This window comes from Crassostrea angulata, chromosome 2 (genome assembly GCF_025612915.1).
Source record: "Crassostrea angulata isolate pt1a10 chromosome 2, ASM2561291v2, whole genome shotgun sequence".
Lineage (NCBI taxonomy): Eukaryota > Metazoa > Mollusca > Bivalvia > Ostreida > Ostreidae > Magallana > Magallana angulata.
Window position 1 is genome coordinate 27,675,199 of NC_069112.1, and position 24,136 is coordinate 27,699,334.

Sequence of the window (24,136 nt, forward strand, 5' to 3'; positions counted from 1 at the left end):
TTTCAAAATGGTTAGAAAATAACCCCAAATGTTGATAATTAATGAGTAATAGATGAGTAAATCAATGTTCAACTCAATTTAAAAATGAAATAAAAAACGGCCTCGATGGGTTTCGAACCCACGACCATTAGCTTTGCATTCCTGTACACCCTTAACGAGGCCAGGGTTAGTCGTCACAGACGCATGTTTTAAATTGTATAGGCTGTCAATTGAATGAATGTAATGCGATGCAAAACAATACACACCCGTATGGTTTAGATCCGCCGTGTTTACATTCCGGATATTGTTAATATAACATTGAGAATCCTTATGAATATATTGGTGCTTAGCGATTTGTTCAGTTGCTTATCAATTTGTTTATAAAAATCAGTGCTGCTTATAAACGATGTGGCCAAATAGCGTTTACCAAGAAATAAACAGGCCAGGTCAAACTCACGTCGCGAGCGGCTATTAGATGTTGGAATGCCACGTCGGATTAACTGATACGCATTTTCTGTTAATTTGAAATGCACGTGCTCAGAATTAACTGCCATGCATTTGTGGAATGCAAGTACGGAGAATATAAAATGAATTAAGGCCAGTCATGTATTTCAGACAGTCGTGGAAAAAAAATCACTGAAAGAAAAATGTAACCTAAATTCATATAAAATTGGTGTCTGGGACGGAAGAGTTATCCTTCGTAGAACTTTAACAAATATCATCACAGATTGCTGATAAAAATGTAAATACAGATGTTCAGTAAAATTTGAGCATGAATTTATTAGATATAAATATTGAAGTGTTGAAATTTCGTTTCAGGATGATGGTTTAATGTTGCTGAAGTGGATTACTTTCTTTAGTATGGTTCGTTTCGTTTCAAATCTGGCAGGCAATTAGATTAGGATGTGTGAACCAATTTAATGAATTTTCGCAAAGTTCTACAGAATTTTATTGGAGCTAGAATTTTTAGTCTAAAAAGTGGTCTGGGGTAAAATCGCAGTCGAACTTCAGACAAAAAATGTGACAAACGGTTGCAACACTTTGTTAGATGAAAAGAAGGGAAGGGGGGTTGGGTGGGCTAATTGTACATATAAATGAATCTGATATACATGTTGCATATACTTATAACACATCGGTTCTTAGAGGTCAAGGTCAAAAGGTCAAGATCGAATGTCAAGGTCAACCATCAAGGTAAAAAAAATAAAAATTAAGGGGGAGAGCTACATGTAATTGTACATATAAATGAATCTGATATATATGTTGAATATACTTATCACACATCAGTTCTATGAGGTTTAGGTCAAAAGTCAATGTCAAAGGCCAAAAAAAAAGGGGGTGGGGCTATATTTCGAATGTGTTTGTGAAATCAATGAAATTCAAGGGAGAATTACTGCTAGAAGGGGACGTCGGACCTTTTTGTGGTCCGTAGATTGTAGAAACTTATAAGTGCACTAAAACATTGGTAAACGTTCCAAGTCTCTATCTCTTATGGCATCAGAGGAGTTGCGATAACAAGCATTTCGTACAATAGGGGCAACGAGATTAATTTATAATAGTACGTAAAACAGAACGGTATTAGGCATTAGGGTATATATGATGTGAAATCTAACAAGATGAACGCAACATACAATATTTATATTCAGTGTATAGTTCGCCTTATGTTTGCATTGGAAATCCTTATATGAACCTATGGAGTAGCAAAAATATTCAGTTTAGTTGTTTTTTCATGGCGTCACAATGACCATAGCACGTGCTTATAATAAACATAAAATCTCGGTAATTTTAACAATTCTGAACAATTTCCCCTTTTTAAAAAAAATGTAAACATAGGTAATAAAAAGAAATGTTAAAAAGTCCATCTGGACAAGATTTTGGTTGGTACGTGATCAAATCCTCAGCGAAATCATTCGGGCTTTTCAGAATTTGATCACTTGACCAACCAAGTTCATATCCCGGTGAACTTTTTTACTTGCTGTTTTTTTCTTAAGTAAATAGACTTAGCCTTATCAAGGCACATGAACACAATTAAAACATAACCAAGCGTTTTGAATATATGTTTATCTTTTATTGTAGTATTAAATGAAAGTTTCACATTTAAATTAACCAATTTGATATGTACTTATAAAATATAAGAAAATAAGAATGTTCCTGTCACTATATATTTGGGAGCGAAAGAATTAAATACTATGTTTTTTATGGCTGCTCCATCTATTCATATCCCTAATTAAGAACTTAAAAAAAAGGCTTTAAAACGGCAAACTTTTACATACCAATAACATCAATGAATAAAAATATAAACATTAAATGCTTATGTTGGACGTCGTCGGTCCTATAACACACCAGGCTGTGCAGACAGATTATCATAAATCGCTAACATGCGGTATTCAATTTGTCCGCACAGACTGCTGTGTTAGAGGAGCGACGGCACAAAAAATGAATTAATCTACGGTTAATTGTGTTCATGGACAAATATTTCTCACAAATTGTTCTCAGTGCCGTAATATGTTATCAAACAACAAGAACATAATGAAAAACACAAAAGTTCTCTCATTTATAAATTGTAACAATTGAAATGTTCATATTCCAACAAACGCACTTTTTGTTTTTAATGGTTTTTTTTGTTTTAGTGGCAGTTCAATAACTACAAAATCTTTATTTTTTTAGTTATCACCACCTGGGTTTTTTTTTCACTAAATTATCTTTTTGTTTTCATTTTTACGTTAGTTGTTTGATATATGTATTTATATGTATCCTGTAAAACAATAAAATGAAACTACATACATGTATAAATATATACTTTAAGCATGATTATAGTAATGCATTTTCAAATAGAAGCAGTTTCATTTTCAGTTCTGTAAATGAAAAAAAACATACGTTTATTACCTTGTTCAAGTGTATAAGTTGATAAGTAATCATTTGTATTTTAGTATACATTAATCGTAAACCGCAAGCAAGTTTTATGATATTATTTCCAACAAAAATGATTCTTTTAATAAAGTAGACCATCTCCTTACAATCTGCATTAGTTTATATTTCGTCCATTAAAGTAGACTGTAAATCTTCTGCGGACATTCTCATGGCTTCAAGTTTGCTTGCGAGATAGCTGATGGACTCTATATTCGCCAGAACTTCCTCACGCGAATTCGATAGTTGTTGAATCATTGTTTCTAAGAAATGAATTCGATTAGGAAGCAAGCGTTCTGACACTTTTTCTACCAGCAAATTTAGGGCGTTGCCACTTCTTTCTTCAAGATGTCGCTGGATCTGGCTCCGGATAGAAGATAGCAGTGTTTGCGTTGTATACCCTGTCTATGACTTCCCTTTTAGCATCGTCGGTATTCATGAGCATCAGAGCCGGGCCAAGTACAGGACTTAATAAAAGAAGACAAGCTGCAACAGCAGCCGTTATAACGATTGAAACAGCCAATATGGATATTTGAAGGGGTAATGGAAATTCATTAAATTCCTTAAAAGGATCGGCCATGCTTTTGCCACAGCTGAATTCATGTTTCTTCACACAAGCCCAATCGGCTTCCAATGATGAAAGATCTACAGATACCCTTTTATAAAAATCAATAATTTCGGTTCTTATGTCTTCAAATTTCTGTAAAACATCAGGGGATTGCAAGAATGCCTCAATATAGATATTAATTCTTGACTTGATTTCTTCGACAAAGAATCCCGATGTCCATTGAACATCCATCATAGGAGTACGGCATTTGGGATTTAAAATGTGCTCTTTTCCCGATTCGGATGACATGTAAACAAAGCACTCATTTACGATGACCTCTATTGCTTTATCAATTTTTTTAGGTACTGTTTGTCTCATCTGAAATTCAATACTTAATTTTAGATAACGTTGACAGTGCTTCAGGAAACAAAAAGTCTTACAAGGAAAAAAATTGTAAAGGTCAATTTAAAAACAAAATATGAAATCAATGTTAATGTGACTAAGCTTCATCCATAAATCACATGTTAAAAATAAAGAAACAATAACCGTTTTGCATTCCATTTTCAAGTTTTTTAAGCTTTGCAGGTGGATTTTTTGCATAGCATGTTGTTCCTTTGCGCTCTTTTTCCCCAATTGTAGTCTTGCGTTCAGACCTTTTGAAACATTCTTCAACAACTCTTGCAAGAATCTGTGAAATTGAATTGAAAATTGAAATTAAACATTGAAATTGAAAATAAACATCATTAAAGAAATACTTTTACTGTTCGTGATAGAATGAGACGCTTCGATTACCAAATATGTATCCAAATGAAGTTTATTTTAATGTTAAATATGGATATCGACGTTTGAAAAGGGTAAGTATTTAAGAATTACCAACATACCAGGGTTTTATTGTAAATAATGATGCAAACTATATATCTTAAGGTAGAGATCATCTTGCACCAAATATAATTGATTGTTTGACCCATTCATGTATTTGGTTATACAATTGAACAAATTTGAAAAGTTTTAACGAAAAAAAACCCAACTATTTTTACTTATAGTGTATCTCTCAATCTTATATTTTTTGTTTGTTGATGGTTTTAAAAATTACATTGATTGTTCACTGATATTGAGCTTAATTTCTATTAACAGTTTTATACTATAATAAACAGACAATTTTTTTTTATAGAAATTATCATACATGTACCTAAGCGTAATTTTAATAATTAAATAGACGTATAAAATTGTGTGTATTCAAAATGTATGTGGGTTAAAAACCCCATTAACTTTTTTGTCTTTTACTTTAAAATCAGTTTAATCATCCTACCGCTTTGATAAGAAATACTTAGGGTTTGATGGTCGTAACGATATTTATACTTGTTTGTCTTTGTTAGAAAAATATATCTATAACACATTATAGATATGTATGTACATTTCTACATATAAGTGGATTATCGTGTTTGTAATATGTGGTCATTTTTAGATATTAATATGAAGCACTTTCGTAAGCGCCGCGCTGTCTCTGCGATTTCTTTCCATGCACATTGCTCATTCTTTATTTTGTAAACACTAACTGCTGTCATTCGATAATCACCACCCTTCCCTCCTTAGATCTACAATATGTTTTTTGATTAAACAATTATACAATCCGGACTCTAGGACGTTTTTTGTTTTAGCTTTACGGTAGTTTGTTAACTCGAGGGTTCTTTTGTTAAATGTGTGTTTTCACTGCATAATAGTTTTGTCGTTAGACTGTGTTATTGATTGCATATACATTGATTGCTAGTCATTTGTTCTAATGTGTCCTCAAGTTTCAAAAGTAAAATATATGGGCGTTTTCTTTATAAAAAAACCAGCTTAAATACAAGCAAATGAAATCTTAAAAAATTAAATATATATCATGGTAAATGTTTGACCATTCAAAATCCTTCGTACAAATCGCATAAGTATTAAAGATAAATATTCATTTATTTGCTACAAGACAATGACAATAAAAGACAACGTTCCCTAAGCATCATCGCACTTGCTACTACTTATAAACTGTTCAAATTTTAAAATTGATCTTTTACCCAAAGTGTCGCTTAATTCTAATGTCGTTAGCCTTTTCAACATTAGCAAAGAGGATGTCTTTAAATTTTTTGAACTCTTTTGTTGAAGTATTTTCGTTGTCGGCACCCAAGTCAACCTTTAAAAGACAAATATTAGCATTTTCACATTTCAATTCTGATAACATTACTTTTTAATGTAGTTTAGCGGTAAAGTTTTAGCGTTAAAATTGCCTGTAGGGGGAAATAAAATATCTACATTTGTAAAACAGAAATAATATTGATAAAATGTACACGTTGAGACATACAAAATTAACATTACAAATAATTAGTGGATACATGTAGTATTTTAACAAACAGATAGATCTGGGACTACCCGGTCGTACTGACAAACTTCGTTATACGTCTAAACGTCATTGCATATGAGATAGGTTTTTTACGACTTCTTTGCCACGTGGTTAGCTTAAATATTTTGAAGAAAAAAGAACATTACTACATATAGTAATCTTTAAACTTGGATTAACTAAAATGAATCCATGCATGTACTTACATCTAATACATTCATTCTGAAAATGTGTGAGTCTTTAACATTGGGCCATTTTTTTTTCAAATCAATTTTGATTTTTTCCCACAGCTCCTCTCGTTCTTTTTCAACATCAAATTGGCTTCTGATACTATCCCACTTGTTGGTTATAAAAATAACGTCTTCTGGATCAAAGCAAGGCATCTCGTTCTTTATTTGTGTCTCATTGATTGAATGCAATATCACTGGAAGCTACAAACAAAAAACAGTAAAAATAAACAGTACTTATTCAATAAAAAAAAAACCTAAACAAATAAACCCAAATCTGGCTTATAGATTTACTAGTAACTATTTTTTATTTTTGGTCATTTTTATTGTGTAGCAACTATTTTATAGAGCCGCCTAAGCCACATATAATCGTCATCATTGTCATGTTTTAACATTCAACATTAAACAATTATTTAATGCTTGAGCAGTCAATAGACCCGAATTTTTTGCCCGAGGTGCAAGGAACAGCTCAGTATGATCTAGTGCCCGAGGCCAACGGCCGAGGGCAATAGATCATACTGAACTGTTCCCTGCACCAAGGCAACATATTCGGGTCTATTGACTGTTCAGGCATAACATAATTGTTTTATTACCTAACTCCGTTTTTAGTAATTTGTGTTTACAATTCTAAATTATAGAAGGTTATACCATTATGCATTCAGGTCATTATTAATCAATACCAAGATGACCTAAAAGATTAATGTTAAGAGCAATAGTAAAATAAACATGATCATAGAATTATCTTTTAATCTTGTAGCAATTAAGCTTTTTTTCAAAATGCGTTGGCGGTCCAATAAATCGCAGTATATTGACTGGCAGTCCAATAGATTGCAGCCTATTGACCGGCAGTCCAATAGATCGCAGCCTTTTAACTGGCGGTCCAATAGATCACAGTATATTGACCGGCGGTCTAATAATTCGCAGTCTATTGACCGGCAGCTCAATAGATCACTTTCAAACCTGAATACATATACAAAATAGACGAAAATATTTAATCTGTAAAAAAAAAAAAAAATCCCTTTGATTAGGTAATAACATACAATTATTTTATGCTTGAGCAGTCAATAGACCAGAATATTATTCCCGAGATGCATGGAGCAGCTCAGTGTGTCCTATTGGCCGAGGCCAATAGATCATACTGAGCTGTTCCCTGCACCAAGGGAAACAATTCTGGTCTATTAACTGTTCAAACATTAAATAATTATTTTATTACCTAATTGCTTTTTTTATTTTTCCGAGTTTACAATTTGCATATTGCAGATGGTTTTCGTGCCATTATGCAATATACTAAGAATTTTTTTTCAACTTTCACATGCACCAGACCTGTTGCATGCATTACAACATCTTAATTTAAAAGGAGGAGTCTTCAGCACATTCAATTTTAAATAGTCTTTTACTTTATATAAGGCTTTAATACTGTTGATTATTTGATACTCCATTTTGATAACATTGAATTTGATTTCACCAAGTACTAAAACAGCGTCTATGTAAAGGAATATACATTCCCTGAGAAAGGATGTAACATTATAACTTGTTATACCCCTGTAAAACAGTTACTATATAACTCTTTAAGAAAAAAAAAGTCCAGCATTTTGACTGTTGGACTGGAACTGTTGGATTGGAAATGTTAAATTCCACTGTTAAAAAACACTGTTGACCGGTGACGTCACATTCCGTGAAAACGTGTTATTGATTAGACGGGGAATAACAAAACAGTTGTTGACTGTGTCTCGGGGAACAGTTGATCTTTCGGACCGGCTCGCAAACTGTTGCCCGCGGCCTTCGGCCTTGGGCAACATTTGCGAGCCGGTCCGACAGATCAACTGTTGCCCTCGACCCCAGTCAACAACTGTATAATACACGCGTTCTAATATACGTTCCCGGTCCAATAGATCGCAGTCTATTGACATGCGGCCTAATAGCTCACAGTCTATTGACCAGCGGCCTAATAGATCGCAGTCTATTGACTGGCAGTTCAAAATAGACGCAAATATCTAAATTTTAATAAAACACCAAAATCTCTTTGATTAGGTAATAATATTACCTAATCAAATGGATTTTATTGTTTTATTTCAGATTAAATATTTTCGTCTATTTTGTACGTGTATTCAGGTTTGAAAGTGATCTATTGAATTGCCGGACAATAGACTGCGATGTATTAGACCGCCGGTCAACAGACTGTGATCTATTGGACCGACGGTCAATAGACTGTGATCTATTGGACCGCCGATTAATTTACTGCGATTTATTGGACAGGCAACGTATTTTAGAAAAAGGTTAATTGCTTCAAGATTAAAACATAACTTTATTATGTTAATTTTACAATTGTTCTTAAAATTTATCTTTAAGGTCATCTTGGTATCAATTAAAAATGACCTGAATGGATAATGGTATGAAGACCTTCTTAATTTATGATTTTGAACACAAAATTCTAAAAACGGAATTAGGTAATAAAACAATTATGTTATGCTTGAACAGTCAATAGACCTGATTTTTTCCCTTGGTGCAGGGAACAGCTGAGTATGATATATTGCCGTTGGCCGTTGGCTTCGGGTAATAGATCATATTGAGCTGTTCTCTGCAGATCAGGAACAATATTCGGGTCTATTGACTGCTCAAGCATTAAATAATTGTATACTATATCATATATAAAACAGTATTTGTAAATACATGTACTCATAACTTTAAAATGTTACATCATACACAAAAATACATATCATTTGAATATTTTTTTTTTCCAGAATGATAAATATATATATTTTCAGCATTTATTTTGCATATTTAAGTGACTTAAACTTAATATGCGTTATACCATGGCCTTTTGTTTGGTTAATAACACCAGAGAAGATGTGTATACATACCCTATCACTTTGCATCCCACCAGCACTGTCAATATTAATAACAAATATAAATGACACGGCGTTAGGCAGGTATTCCATGAGCTTTGGGGTTACATCCCCTGTTCCTCCGATGCCAGGTGTGTCCACTAGAATAGCGTTTCCCTATGGTTCATACCGAAATATATCGTTATTATGTTTTCATGCTAAGCAATAAAAAATAGTACTAATTTCAGAAAACTTTATCAAAATTTTTTTGTTCAAAAATTCCCTTTAAAAATCATATTTTATAAAAATGGTCCAAGTGATGTGCATAAATATTTTCTCTAAAATGTTTTCCCCATGCTGTTATGATTGGTACACATATAACCGATTACAATTTACAGTTTAAGTTGAAAGAGCTTCAAGATAAAGATATGATATATATAGCCATTAAATAAAGTTATGTCATTAAGAAAAACATAGCACCATTTGCTGAATAATATCAATTATTTAGCCATTAAACAAAGTTATGTCATTAAGAAAAACATAGCACCATTTGCTGAGTTATGTCATTAAGAAAAACATAGCACCATTTGCTGAATAATATCAATTATTTAGCCATTAAATAAAGTTATGTCATTAAGAAAAACATAGCACCATTTGCTGAATAATATCAATTATTTAGCCATTAAATAAAGTTATGTCATTAAGAAAAACATAGCACCATTTACTAAATAACATCAATTATTTTATCTTGATTCTCCCTTTATTTTAAGAATCAAAAAATGTATTCAGCATTGGGAAAAAAACCCGCCAAAAACTATTCTGTCTTGGTTGTCAATTTGTATTTCCATCATCTACTCTCGTAAATTCGTTATCGTCAAAATAAGTACATTCCTTTATTTCTGATAATATCGTGTATATCTGTTAAAATCACGTTTTTTCTATGATTTAAACAAGCATATCTTTGATAATTTTATCACAACCAAAACCAATATCGATGCGAGTGTTTCGGGCTGTGTGAATCCGATTTTCCTTATCTCCTTAAAAGTTGGTAGACAATCAAGCTTTAACAAAAAATATAAATGACAAACAAATACCGATTATTTTTTCTTTATATCTGATGTCATTACCTGGATGCAATGGTTTTTATTCAGAGGAATACTAATTAGGTTCGTTTAGCTGTATCAATTCATAAGTCACTTTTTCTAATTCTCCGTATAATCAATTGGTATTGATTCGTACGACTACATTATGTTCATCTTTTAATCTTTTAATGTGATTGGACGGAAGGTGTCTGTTACTAAAACGAACTTACCTAGCTGTCGCAATAAAATGTCCTAAATTCGGAATAATCTATGTTTAATATCAGTAGATATTCAGAACCGTGGTAAATTCAAGCAAAATGTGTAAATAGAGTACATGTATAGTGCTAATGAAAATATCTGTTTATATTGGATGTGCTCATACTCAGACTAAACTAAATATAATATAAATATAATTTAACCAATATAAACTTTAAAAAGAGGTCAATAGGCCTTAACGGTCACCTGAGTCCCATAGCCCATACACAAACTTGTCGAGGAGTTTAATACATGCATTTAATTAGTTAAGTTTCATTCTGGAGTAAAAAAATAAAATATTGTAATGACGACCACCTTCCTGCCTAAAATCAAGCAAAGAAAGATAACTCCACTATGAAGATGAAAATAATGTAACCACCCAAACCCCCTGAATTCTTTCCAAATGCTTTCACAAATTGTCACTTTGAAAGACAGCTTTATTCTCTCTTTTTTCTATATTTGTGAATTTACTGATCTCTTTCATTGAAATTCCTGAGAAGAATAAAAAAATAACGGCAATTATGTATCCCCCCTCTCAGCCGTAACCCTTGCCTTACATGTAGTTGACATTATATAAATAGTACCTGTTTGTGAGTGGAACTGTTTATGTTTTGTTTATTATTGACTGCGTCTAAACCAATCAGATTTCAGTATTTAACATGAAAGTATAATAATATATATCTTTCGCGTCGGTTAACAATGGTTTTCTCGGGGTGTCAATTTCAACAGTTACACTCACAAACAGGCACTATTTATATATATTTAAAGACATCCTTATGTTTTATTTTCTAAATATGAAGTAAGTTTTTATTCTGTGGCAGTAGACATTTTTTAAACATTATATACATGAACACTAAATGACTGTTTTGGCCACACCCTGCATTAAGAACCCCTAACCTATATATATATATATACAATGTGGTTGTTTTGGCCTCGCCCTAGACATGAAATCTCAAACTTTGATAGACGACGTTTTTTTCTTCTATATATGCAGTCTTTTTTTATTCAGGATCAGCAAAAGTAAAGAAAACGACTTTTTTAAAAACATTAAATGCATCAACACTATATCACAAGTTTGCCCCGCCCTAAATTCAGAACCCCTTCGTCGGGGAACAGGAAATTTATAACTTTGGTAAAGGGCTTCCTCGTCTACAAAATTAAGAATTCAGTTTTTCCTTACAGGTGTGTAAGAGTAGAGAAGATGATTTTAAAACATATACATTACATTTAACACTATTTTAAACGTTCATTGTGGCCCTGCTCTAGAGTCAAAACTCAGGGGACATGAACTTTACAGTTTTGTATTAGACTTCCTGGCTATCATAACAATGAAATCAGTGTCTATTATAGATACGCGAGAGTATAGAATACATTTTTAAAGATTATATGCATTAACACCATATGTCATATTGTCCCCCCTCCCCCATCCCACGGCCTGAACCCCGACCCAGGGGCCGTGAATTTTCACAATTTAGGTAGAGGAATTTTGGACATCATAACCATGCATTCCGTTCTTTTTCCCACAGGCGTGGGAGTAAAAAATATTTTTTAAAGATTTTATACATTTTCACTCTATTGACCCCGCCCTAGGGCCAAATCCACTGTCCCAGGGATCATGGATTTTACAATATAGGTACTAAACTTCATGGACATCATAACTATACATCGTGTAAGATAATTAAGACTCTTTTAGCATGACAAATGTGTTATTTGTGTTCCTTTGAATATATTTAATTAAATATTGTGTAGATTGAAAATGTCTGATGTTTGCAAAATTGCTATATTTTAGGCGTAATCTTATATCAAATGCGCTATATTTATTTTTTAATTGTTTATTGCATGTTCCTTTTTAGGGCCTAAGATCATGAATCAATTTGATACTTAAGACAAAAATCAAACATTGGCTTAATGTCTGTTTATTGAAATCGCCGGAAAAAATGAAATGCTATTTACGTGTCTTAATATATTGTTATTGATTACAAACTTTAATTATTTTAAGACCTGTTTACATTCTGACTTGTCTAAAATACCTTCGATATTTTTATCTCTGTTTCTAACCTTTTAATATTATTATATGGATTAATATACTATTATTCAATGTGCGCTTAGAGGAACAAGTGTATTGTATTATTAGCCCTGGAACATACCGGTATATATATCCATTTAAATCTACCAGTTAAACTGATATCAAATAACCCAGTGAGCACCTTAAGAAAAGGGATCGGGAATCCTACATCAACACATTCAAATTCGACGCTATTCTCCGACGAAGTCTTGTCCGTTAGTTTTTCTAAATGCGTTCTGAGCAGCTCAACACCGCGTTCGCTTGTTAAATCACATCTGTCTGTTAGATCAATTTCAGGTTCCTCGATCTGTTCATCTTTGCGCTTGGTAATTATTCTTACTCTATCCAAATTACGTATCTTACATATTGTTGAAGTAGACTCCATTGTATGACCAATAAAAATATTCTTTTGCAGAATCATATTGAGCAATGTTGATTTTCCAGCACTTGTTTCACCTGGAAATGATAAACATATACATTTTAAAATTATTGTTTTTTAAATAAAATGCACTCAAGACGAATGACTATATTAAAGTTTGCCTTAAATTAAAGGAAGCTTATGTATGATGAATGAAGACTAAATGCAATAGTTTAGCTTCATTTATGCTGCATGTAACTGTAAGATGCTTCAAAATGTATAGATGGCTGCTAAGCCTATGGATACAACATAATGGTAATATTTAAGTAACATTCAATCCACCTTTAAGGACAACGTCTTTGCCTGCAAATTTGATTTGCTGCTTCCGTGACGTAAAATAAAATGACGACTGTATGTAAACGATAAAACTAAACCCCAAACGAAATTTAAATCCGGAATCGATTTTTATAAAATATCTGACAAAAGTTTACTAAACTATTTTTATTTATCTGTATATATACCATTGCAAAAGAAACTGTAGCTTTAAGTAATTAAGTTTAATAATAAGGTAAAATTATTCAAGCGTGTATACATGTATAGGTATTATGTTAAACAAGCGTTGTTTCAAACATGGATGCATTGAACATGTATAGTTTGTGGTTATGTTAAACACAATACAATGTCTATAATATATCTGTTCAACATGTGCTTAGATTCGTAATAGTGACATTATCATATTTTAGTTTTGATTGCCACTGGAATTAATGCTAGGCTCAATAAAATGCATAAATGGGATTCTATATGTATCAATTTAATACTTGAGTTAACATTAAGTCATGTTGACATCTTGTTTAATAATCATTAGCAAAATGTACTGGACTTAATTATCAAAGTAATATGAATTCTTTAATCGAAAAGATTGTTTAACGTTGCCGTCGGAAATCATATTCCAATAGTGTTTGTTTCATATCAATTATGACAGACATTTATTAAATGTAGAATAATGTGTAAATAACATTTCTAAAAGTTTGATAAGCTTTAAAAAACTTCTTTTGGGTTTTAGTGGCTAATCTAAAACACCCGGAGGCATAGAGCCTACCGATTCAAATATTTGTAAAAACAATTAAAAATCAACAATATATCATGGTGATTGCATACAATATTTCCATTTATCAAAATTTTTGAGTTGTTGAATATTTAAAAAAAATCACAGGTAACATATATTGGACCCACCAGGTGGCCAATCATGGTTTGAACATTACAAAGTTACAGTTTTTTTTAGCCAATTGGTTTTTGAGAAGAAGATGCCAACATATTTTCAATAATATATCCACTTGGAAGAGGATGTGGCCTTTTTCACAAAGAATAATCCTTTTACACAATAATGATTTGTGCCAAGTTTTGTTTAAATTGGTCCTAATGTTTTAGAGATAAAGTAAACAATGCTAAAAGTTTACAGAGGGACGGAGAGGCAGACAGACGGACGCCGGACAAACAGTTATCAGATAAACTCACCTGAGTTTTCAGCTCCGCTGACCTATAACTGACCCCGCTTCTTGTGTCTAGACATGATTTTCTTTGTGCAATTAAACTATAACGTTTTTCCAGCATGAAACAAATTAACACACAATATACAGATACACACAACAGGTTTTTCTTGGGCCATTTTTTTCTCGGAATATAAAATTATATTTTTGTAACTGCAAAATTATTTTTAAAAAAACTCATATCTCCAAAGACCACAAATTAAACATTTTTGTTTGGCTATTATATACGTTTTAAAAAAGAAAATATACAGGTATGAAGTATTATTTAAGTCTGAAATAATATTTGCAAACCTGCTATTACAATCCCATGATCAGATTTCTCCATATCAATTATCCTCTTATCAATATCTTTAATAAACCCTGGGTTTGATTTTTCAAGTTCGATTTCAAGATCTTTTCTGTAACCATCACTTTTTAGAAACATATCAAGGGCTCTGTAAATGTCAATGACGCTTTGTCTTCCCATTGTCCTTATTTGTGGTATAGATTCCCTGCAAAAAAGCACATTTCATGAAATAACAGTGAAATAACATGTTGACTGTAATGTAAACAGAATTATTAAATCATGTTTTTATTAATATTATGTTTGAAAAAAACAATGAATTATTTATAAAAAAAAATCACTTTGTTTAACAATACATATTCAGAAATTATATTATGTTGTATGACAAACAGAGGTGATTATAATTTACTGATTAAACAAACATTCTACCCGTTACATTTAATACACGATACATGTATAATAAAATGGATAGCTGAAAACATTGTTTGTTTGTGATAGCTAAAAAAAATGGCAAAATACATTCGGAATTAAATTACTTAGCTGTGATTCAATTAAAGCGAAGTGTTAAAATTAAGTTGTTCCTTAAAAAGGTCTATTTTGTAAAATTCCATTACTGATGATATGTAGGATGGACAATTTGCTTCCGTTTTATACAGACCGCAGCGAGAGACGCGTGGATATTGACAGCTGAATATGAAGTATTAATAGATACAAAAAATCGTTTAGCCCCTAGAAGCTTCAATATTGTTTAACAAATCTGAACTAGATAATTAATTTACGGCGGCAGTTGGTACATATTCGAGACCAATACCTTGTTTAACTAGGATATACATGTAATCTGCTCTTGTTACTTGGCCTATGTCAAATTTATTAGCGCGTTATGATAATTTGTCTGCTCACCTGACGGCAGTTATTGACACGACGACGTCAAAAATAAATCATTTAATGCTTATATTTACATTCCCTTACTGAAGAAATCAATTGATTACTTAAATAAATCGATATAAAGTTCAGATCACGGAGGGAGTAAATTAGTAACAGCAAGAACAGCTGTTTTGTAAAACCGGTTTAAACTGATTATCACAGAGACTGTTGAGATGAGATCGAAGAGCATGAAAATATAATCCATGAAAAATAACTATTGAAATGTTGCTTTTAACAATAAAGTCAACTCTTTTGTTGAATAATTATAAAACATGGTATTTTGACAACATTTATGAAATACATTTTTAACCGATAACATAGAAATCACTGTTTGAGAACTTCTTATGTAAATTACTTGTAAATTCATACGCAGTGAACAGATGTTGCATTTAGAGGCATTTAAACATCACGGAATTTAATGGAAAAACACAGTAGAATGTAAATATTGAGTTTTATTGTCTGCGGATTTTCTATATGGGTTTTTTCCGCAATAAAGGATTAATATTTATTCATTCAAGTTTTAAGTTAAAAAAAACAACAAACTGTTTTTTCTCTTATATATATATATATATATATATATATATATATATATATATATATATATATATATATATATATATATATATATATATATAATGACAACGGTGAAATGCAGTACTAGTTCAGAGTAAAGTTTTTGGCTGATGTGGATTATCTTCGTATAGTTTGGTGTTCAATGATTTTCTTTAATCTTTTTAGATTGAATTTATGCCAATGCAGAATAGTAGATATTTTTGGGGTAGTTTAACAATCCCAAATCTTTGCTTTGAACACTTTTGCCTTCTATTTTTATAATAAATAAGTACTGTTGTACTTAAACTAAATTCATTCACAACAAGACAAAAAGGAGTCCAGTTTCTTTTTGTTTGGAAACACCCCCATCTATCGCGTCAGGGTTCAATACAAAACCAGTTATAAACAGTTTACGCGGATTTTGCATAGCAAATGACATAAGAAGTACCTGAATGATAATGTTGAAAAGTTGTGCAATGAGTTCCGATAATTTTAGATCTCTGTGAAAATGAGGAAACGTGTGAAATAAGAAAACTTACATGTAGAATGGTTTGCCAAATTTTAATTTCAACAGTTTATCACAGGGGTTTTTATGAAAATCAACAACAAGTGATGGAAACATCAATCTGTGCCAGACTATAACCGGTATCATTTCCAAAATCAGGAATGCATTTATTTTTTTTTTAAATCTGCGCTTTGTCCGACGGACACACCGTTTATATGTTAAATTAGGTGCATTGATTTGAATATGATCTTTTTGCATGGGTTTGAAGAAAGCGTAGAGGCAATTGAAAACCTTTTTACAAAATTATTCTTATAGACATGTCTCCCTGCATTGAAATGCCTTGCCCATTAAAACCACGTCGGTGAATGATTAGGCGATGACTAATAGATAGCACATTCATTCCGTAACAACAAAATAAGAACACCTGCATAATGTACTTCTGTCAATTGAACGCTACCTGTTATACACCGAAAGCTTTTTAAATGAAAGAACGATACTAATCAATTCACTTTTATATAATACAATTCAGATATATTTCAGTTGACTGAATGTCAAACTTTAATCCTAATTTAAATATAGAAGCAAAACACTTTAGTTTAACATATAAAATATTTTCTTAATACTTAATATACTCTGCCCCGAGTTTTTGCTCCCACTACTTTTTGCTTGACTTTTCGATAATCATGAATACCTTTTAGCTCAAACTACGTTCATCCACTAATATGAAAAACGTCCAGATTATCTGTTTTGAAACGCTCCCTCTACCGCTTCAGTTTTTAATACACATCCAAAAATAGAAAGTCTACGGGGATTGCATCAGCCATTAATAAGCCCGGATAATAAGGTTGAAAAATTGCGCGAGGTATCCCGAGTACTTCCGAATGGACAAAAGGTGTAAATATTTCCCATTATAAATCTCAGTAAGAAATTCGTTTTCGTTCCTGTGAACTGTTATGAGTGAAAAATGATAATTGTTCAGTTAAGATATATTGGATATATTCCCTTTATCCGATTTCAACTGTATTTCTTTCACAGGTACATGTATGTGTATATTTTCTAAAAATCATCATAACGGGATGGAAGCAATAACTTGGGATAAACTATAGTTCATTTCAGCTGAATGATAACCAGTCTAAAAATCTTCTAAACTTTTTTTTTCAATTTCACTTCTAGGTATGGTAGTTTTCAATTGATATGAATACATTAGATTTCGATTTAAACTTCGTTTGAAGTAGAGAAATATTTAAAGATATCGGAAGAAAAGGACCAAGCATAGACTCAGAAAGAAATAAAAGTCTTAGAATGAATTATGTTCATAAAACAAACTATATGTGTGTGCAATTAATAAACAAACATGATTATACCTTTCCGCCATTTTGCAATGGTTCTCTGCTCAATAATTCATAAGTGGCTATTCTGAAACAAAAATAAGCGGACTGTGAATGGTGTTCTAACACAAACTTACTATAAGGTATCTTTATCGATCTATGAAAAGATCTAAGAAAAGAAATTGTAATTTTTTTTAATTTGAAAAAAATTTAAAACACAATTTTCTAAAAATGGTTTGAGCGGACTAGAAGTGACGGACGATCATGTTTGTACCTGATCGCCCCTAGGAAATAAAAAAATATATTATTCCTGAAAATTTCAACGTTCTATCTTTAATCCTTTTTTTCAGAAAAAGGGATGACAAAATCATTTTTTAATAAGAAAAACGAACGTTGGAAACGGAAGACCCTAATAAAAGAAAGTTAAAACATCTATACTATTATATTTAAATAATAGACTCGAATATTTGGTCTTTAATACCGAGAAATCGGAAGAATACTGTCTTTTGTTTTATAAATTTTAAACATCATTGGTACTTAAAGATTACCAATTTGTTTTTATTTTTTTCTCAGTTAAGCTTCGCTAATTAATAATCAACGAAAATTCCTCAAAAATTCCCAGAAATCACCTGGATTTTTTGGATTTTACAATCTTGCGCTTGCGCAATACATTCACCCAAACGGGATTTTTAGTTTATGTTTCCACAATATCACATCTGCATGAATAAACTCAGAAATGATCATACAAATATGGGTATAAATTTTCATTGGACTTTTGCTATATATTCTGTTCATACATTTTAATGATTTCTTATGAGAGAAACTATAAAATAACAAATAAACATTTCAACTACTTAGTTTTGTCTTCGTGATGACAAAAAAAAATTGATAACATACAAAAAAGTTACATTATATTTATTAGAAGAGTGAAGATAGAATATTTTTTATCTTAAAAATGAATAATTTCCTACGGACCCAGTTTTACAAAGAAATTACGCGTAAGGTGGTGAAAAGGTGTTGAATTCTTCCATTCTATGGATTTAATTCTTTAGTTGAAAGGTATTTGCAGTCTCAAAAATGTTTGTTGTGATGAATTTGACTGTTATTTTCACGGCAACTTCATTAACTTGCTCCAAAATCGTTTCGGGGCGATTCTGCAATTTTCTGCTACATTACGGGTATAAGGGAGGCATTCTTACTTTATTATACTATCATGTTAAATACTGAAATCTGATTGGTTTAGCAGTTGATACATGTAATATATAAATAGTGCCTGTTTGTGAGGGTAAGAGTTGAAATTGACACCCTGAGAAAATCATTGTCAACCGACGCGAAGCGAAGGTTGACAATGGTTTTTGACGGATGTTAATTTCAACTCTTACCCTCACAAACAGGCACTATTTATTTTATCATACTGAATGTCTAAATTTCAAAGAAAACTTTACTTTTTTATATAGAAATGACGTGAATTCTATGGCGATCCGTACGCGCATAATTTACGCGCATGTAACAATTCGTTGTGTTACCCGTTGCCAAGTGTGTTGCTAACGTTGAGGGTAATAGATTATCAACTGCGTCTAAACCAATCAAATTTCAGTATTTAACATGAACGTATAATAATCCGTTTTATTACACACTTAGCAACGGGTAACACAACGAATTGTTACATGCGCGTAAATTATGCGCGTACGGTTCGCCGTAGAATTCACGTCATTTCTTTATAAAAGCAGCAAAAACATCTATAAAATTAAGACATTCAGTATAAGAAAATAGATAGTGCCTGTTCGGGAGGATAACAGTTGAAATTGACACCCCCCGAAACCATTGTCAACCTCCGCTTCGCGTCGATTGACAATGGTTTTCTCGGGGTGTCAATTTCAACTGTTACCCTCCCAAACATGTACTATTTATATAGTGGTGAGCGCCATTCCCGAGACAAAGATTATTCAATCTAGGTACAGTGTAGTGAAATTAATAGCATTATTGTAGGCTTATAGCTTTGTCACGTAAATGTCAATAATAAGGTGTGTCGATGTACCTATTTCGTAAACGTCCAATATGCAATGTCATCCCGTGCACGCACGGGTCAAAGTCTAGTTTAAGTTAAAGTTGCATACGATCAAATTGTTATATGGTTATGAATAATTATTCACTTTAAAAAGGATGACACACGTCAATAATGATTATTACCAAATTAAAAACAATAATATAACAAAGGCAAAACATTTCAAAATCTATATATCAAACAATGAACAAACAAATAGTACTGACAAGAAACGTTTTGTTTTCAATTATTTCCAATATTAAATTATGGTTGAAAGAGAGTCAAGGGTAATGGGGTGTACTTGGGAATAATGCAAGATATGTGGTCCCCGTTCTGCTTGCCTTTATCGTCCCACAGGTAAACATCTATACTTATAAATTAAAGACTTTTTGCAAATAAACTACGAAATTTCTGCACCAGTGTAACTGCTTATACATTTGATACTTCGAAACATGTGAGATGATGTCAGTAAGCTATAATTGAATTATACCTGATACGTAATTATTGTGAAATTGATCAAAAACCTATTTTCATTTTAGATAAACTAACCCGATATAGCAAAAATGAGAAAAGGTTGTTATCACGCTTTGGCGGATCCCAGTGACTGGGAGTTTGCATTGAAATATATATTTGCGATAAAATAGTACTGAATGATTATGTAAAAAGTGAATATATTTACTGAGAAATTACTTAAAGTGCACATAAACGTTACGATTTTACAAACGTTGAATAGTAAAAATAAGTCAATCCGTTTCTTAAATTCGCGATTTTAGGTTTGATGTAAGAACGCTTACGAAGCACGATCTCTGGTGAAAGAATGTGATAGAAGGTTCAAGAACGGGGTAACTAAGAACGTTGGTTGACTTATTGGCGTTTTGGTGTATTTTTGGTTAATACAAAAAGGTGAATAAAAAATGAAACAATTTGATGCAATTTTAGTTTTGATGGTAATAACTCTCTAGAACGGGGTGCTCAGGAAGGCGGTTTAGATAAATAACGTCATGACGGAAAGTGCAGGGCGAGTTAACCAAATACATTAAGTTTTGGCTCCGACAGTTTTTGGTTTAAATGCGCAAATAAATATGCATACATTTCGTTATATATATATATATATATATATATATATATATATATATATATATATATATATATATATATATATATATATAGAGCAGACTATAGATCGCTAGATCTTCAGCTACGTTTCATAATATATACATGTACAGACCGTTTATGTACGCTTCTATAAAAAATGAATGTCACTTAATGAATCAAAATTATTTAACTGTTAAGTATATGTGTACATGTGTTGAGTTTCTGCTAGGAATAGGATAACTGTGAAACCACGTACATGTAGACCCCCCCCCCTTCCCCCAATTTATACACCACAAAGCTTGCGGATTAGGATAAAATATTATGAATTCAAAGTGGTTTTTAGAAATACTTGTGTCATATTTAATTTGATCTGATAAATTTTGATCTGAAAAATAAAAATTTGCATGTATGTTCCTAAATAATGCACTTTCTTCTACAACAAGTCATGTTGCGAGGGGATGTTCCACTTTGCGGTGCCCTTGTTATTGGTTGTAAACATTATACATCAATTTGTATCAATAAACTAATTGTCTCTTGTGTCTATAAGAATAAATGTTGTATTAATGTATATACATCAAGAATCGGTGCAGAGGAATGGGGGCTGAACCCCAACCTAAGCCGATCGTCTGGAATAATTCAGCCCGAGATCAATTCACACGGGAAATAGAGGGTTCAGTTTAAATAATGGTGGATGATAAACGAATTATTATATATACAAGTTAATGTTTACGCATATATACACGCTGCGTAAAATTTAATATATTCTATACAGGTAAAATTGCTACCTTGTTCCTAAGGACTTCAATAGTTTACATTATTTATTTTTCATTTCCACTGCTTACAGATATGATTTATAAGTTATATTGGATAATTTTATAACAGTATGTTCACGCACGATACGACAGGATTGATACACAAAACGATAATATGGGATTGCAAAACAAGTATTCCTTTTAAAGGAGTGATCGTCAATAATAATATATTGATAGCTAGAAGCAATCAACATGATCAGTTTGATGTAAAATAATTAAAAAAGTACTGTATTTTTACAAAATATAGAATATTTTGAATCTGTACACCGTAATTTCATCATTATAAACCGTCAACAAATTTAATTTTGAAATAAATTTGGGGAAAGCCGTTCGTAAACTCCTTGTCTAGTTTTATATTTTAAACGTATTTATTAAATGTTTATGTATCTTCTTCTTCAGAATATCGATCAGGGTCCTTCAAAGGGCATTAACACGTATACAAAGAAAGAGTTGTATTAAAATAATTTAATGCGACTGAAAAACATTGAATGCCATCATAACTTGCTATTGAGGTCGCATTATAACGTAACCTTGTTTATAAATCAAGCCGTCTTCCTAGCTACTATTAAGCAACATCAATAGATCGAGGTCAGTTCATGGAGCATTTTCTTATGATTGAGGTCAGTTCATCGAGGTCAACTGCATTACTGAATAAATCTTTCGATCGAAATTCTTACGCGCAAGACAAAATGTGCAATCTTGAATTAACAGGTCGAACTTTATTATATGTATGTTTGCATCTCTTAATATAAATGAATTGAAATATAAATGAGTAAAATGTTATATAAAAACTAAACCAAACTTCAAGTTTTTATAAGAACTACTTATGCAAGCGGAATGTGTGCGCACGTGGAAGCATTTGCTGGATGCCTCATATGGACACAACAGTGATCGGCCGAAGCCGATCGCAAAAAAAAACAACGTTGCGGGTACTCTATCAATAAACTAACATGATTGTTCATATATTAGAATTTAGAAAAATACAATGCTCTCCTTTTTTGGATTTAAGTGTTTATTGGCTTTTTCATAATAGATGAAAACAATATCAATGATGAAAATCTCAGATAATATATCATTAAATATTTTGTAAAATTTGCGACTATGTACATTCCACAATTTTCTATAAATACTTATATAATTAGGTCTTATAAGTAAAATTTGACTGCATAAAAATACTACAGTGTAAAACCTAAAACGCAGATTTGGTTAAGGTCTCGAGGGCTTGCCAACGATCACATTCTTATTTTTCCAACCGTGCTTGTGTGCTGACATCATTCAAAATGAATAAAATAGCCAGGTTGTTTTGAAATAAGTAATGAGTATATAGTAAATGTAATTTGTACCAATATTTTGTTATAAAACTTGGACAAAAATATGTCTTTTCAAACTAAAACACTTGCACTTACATTATAGGTCAATGAAAAACAATCCAGAGGAATATTGCATCGTTTAAAAAGGACTCTTGTTATGTTCTGATGAAAAAGGCAGTTTCACCGTATATAAACACAAATATTCACGTGATCAACCAAAATCAAACAAAGCCAAGTGCAGTGGTCTATGAAGAACATTAAATGTCATACATAAAAAAAATGTTTTACTTGTACGGATTTAAATTTGAGCAGAACAGTGATAGAAAGGAAGTCTAAAGTGCATTTAATGTTACGTAATAGTAATTTACATAAGATATCAGATTACAAATTCGAGTGAATTTTCAACCAGGTTCCTTTTATAAAGAGGGTATAAATAAACATATTTTTGTTGTGTTTTTGGTTCTGATTTGCATTTCAAGTCTACAAAAAACTACAATTTAGTTAAAGATATGTTAATAACCACCTATCAGATTTAAAATATTAAACCACGGTCAGAAAACCTTTTATCTAGGTTCCGATGTTATGTCACTTTCTGGAGTTTCCAGTATTTTAAAGATAATTGCTTTCGTTTTGTTTATATTAGTTTTTAACCTAAGTAAACGAAGTGTAGAGTATCATACCACTTCGTTGATATTCATGCAAAACTATACATGAAATTTACCCAAACAATAATCATAAATATGCAAATTTAATTTTAAAAAGACCTGCATATTTTTTCCGTAATCTACCAGTCAAGAATTATCAACAAGGTATGGATCAGCATTGTCGTTTTTTACAAACAGAGCAAGAAAGACCAGGTGATCATGTCGATGAATCTTTTACATGTACTCAAAAACATGTAAAAATATACAAAAGGTGTTTTGTATTCGTTTTGATTGATTGAATTTTAAAGTTCACATTCAATGTAGAACACACTTTCCTATTTTCAGATTACATTTTCGGATATCGTCATCAAAGTCATTGGTCATTGTCTGTCTTTCTAACAACCGCATGTGCATATGTATAGTTTATAAGGCTAGCATATTTCAAATCATGTATTTAAAACCGTAAACACTACTATTGA

General features: G+C 31.7%; 1 protein-coding gene across 1 annotated transcript; it reads right to left on the minus strand.

The window, feature by feature from the left end:
- Positions 1-2,054: 2,054 nt before the first annotated feature.
- Positions 2,055-23,208, minus strand: LOC128171644 (uncharacterized). The gene is made up of 9 exons (XM_052837420.1): positions 23,110-23,208; positions 17,789-17,840; positions 14,452-14,651; positions 12,398-12,711; positions 8,890-9,030; positions 6,008-6,232; positions 5,482-5,597; positions 3,977-4,118; positions 2,055-3,808 (listed from the first exon to the last, which is right to left on the minus strand). The coding sequence occupies exons 2-9, from the start codon at positions 17,797-17,799 to the stop codon at positions 3,227-3,229; spliced, it is 1,731 nt and encodes a 576-aa protein (XP_052693380.1). The 5' UTR covers positions 17,800-17,840; positions 23,110-23,208; the 3' UTR covers positions 2,055-3,226.
- Positions 23,209-24,136: the final 928 nt, after the last annotated feature.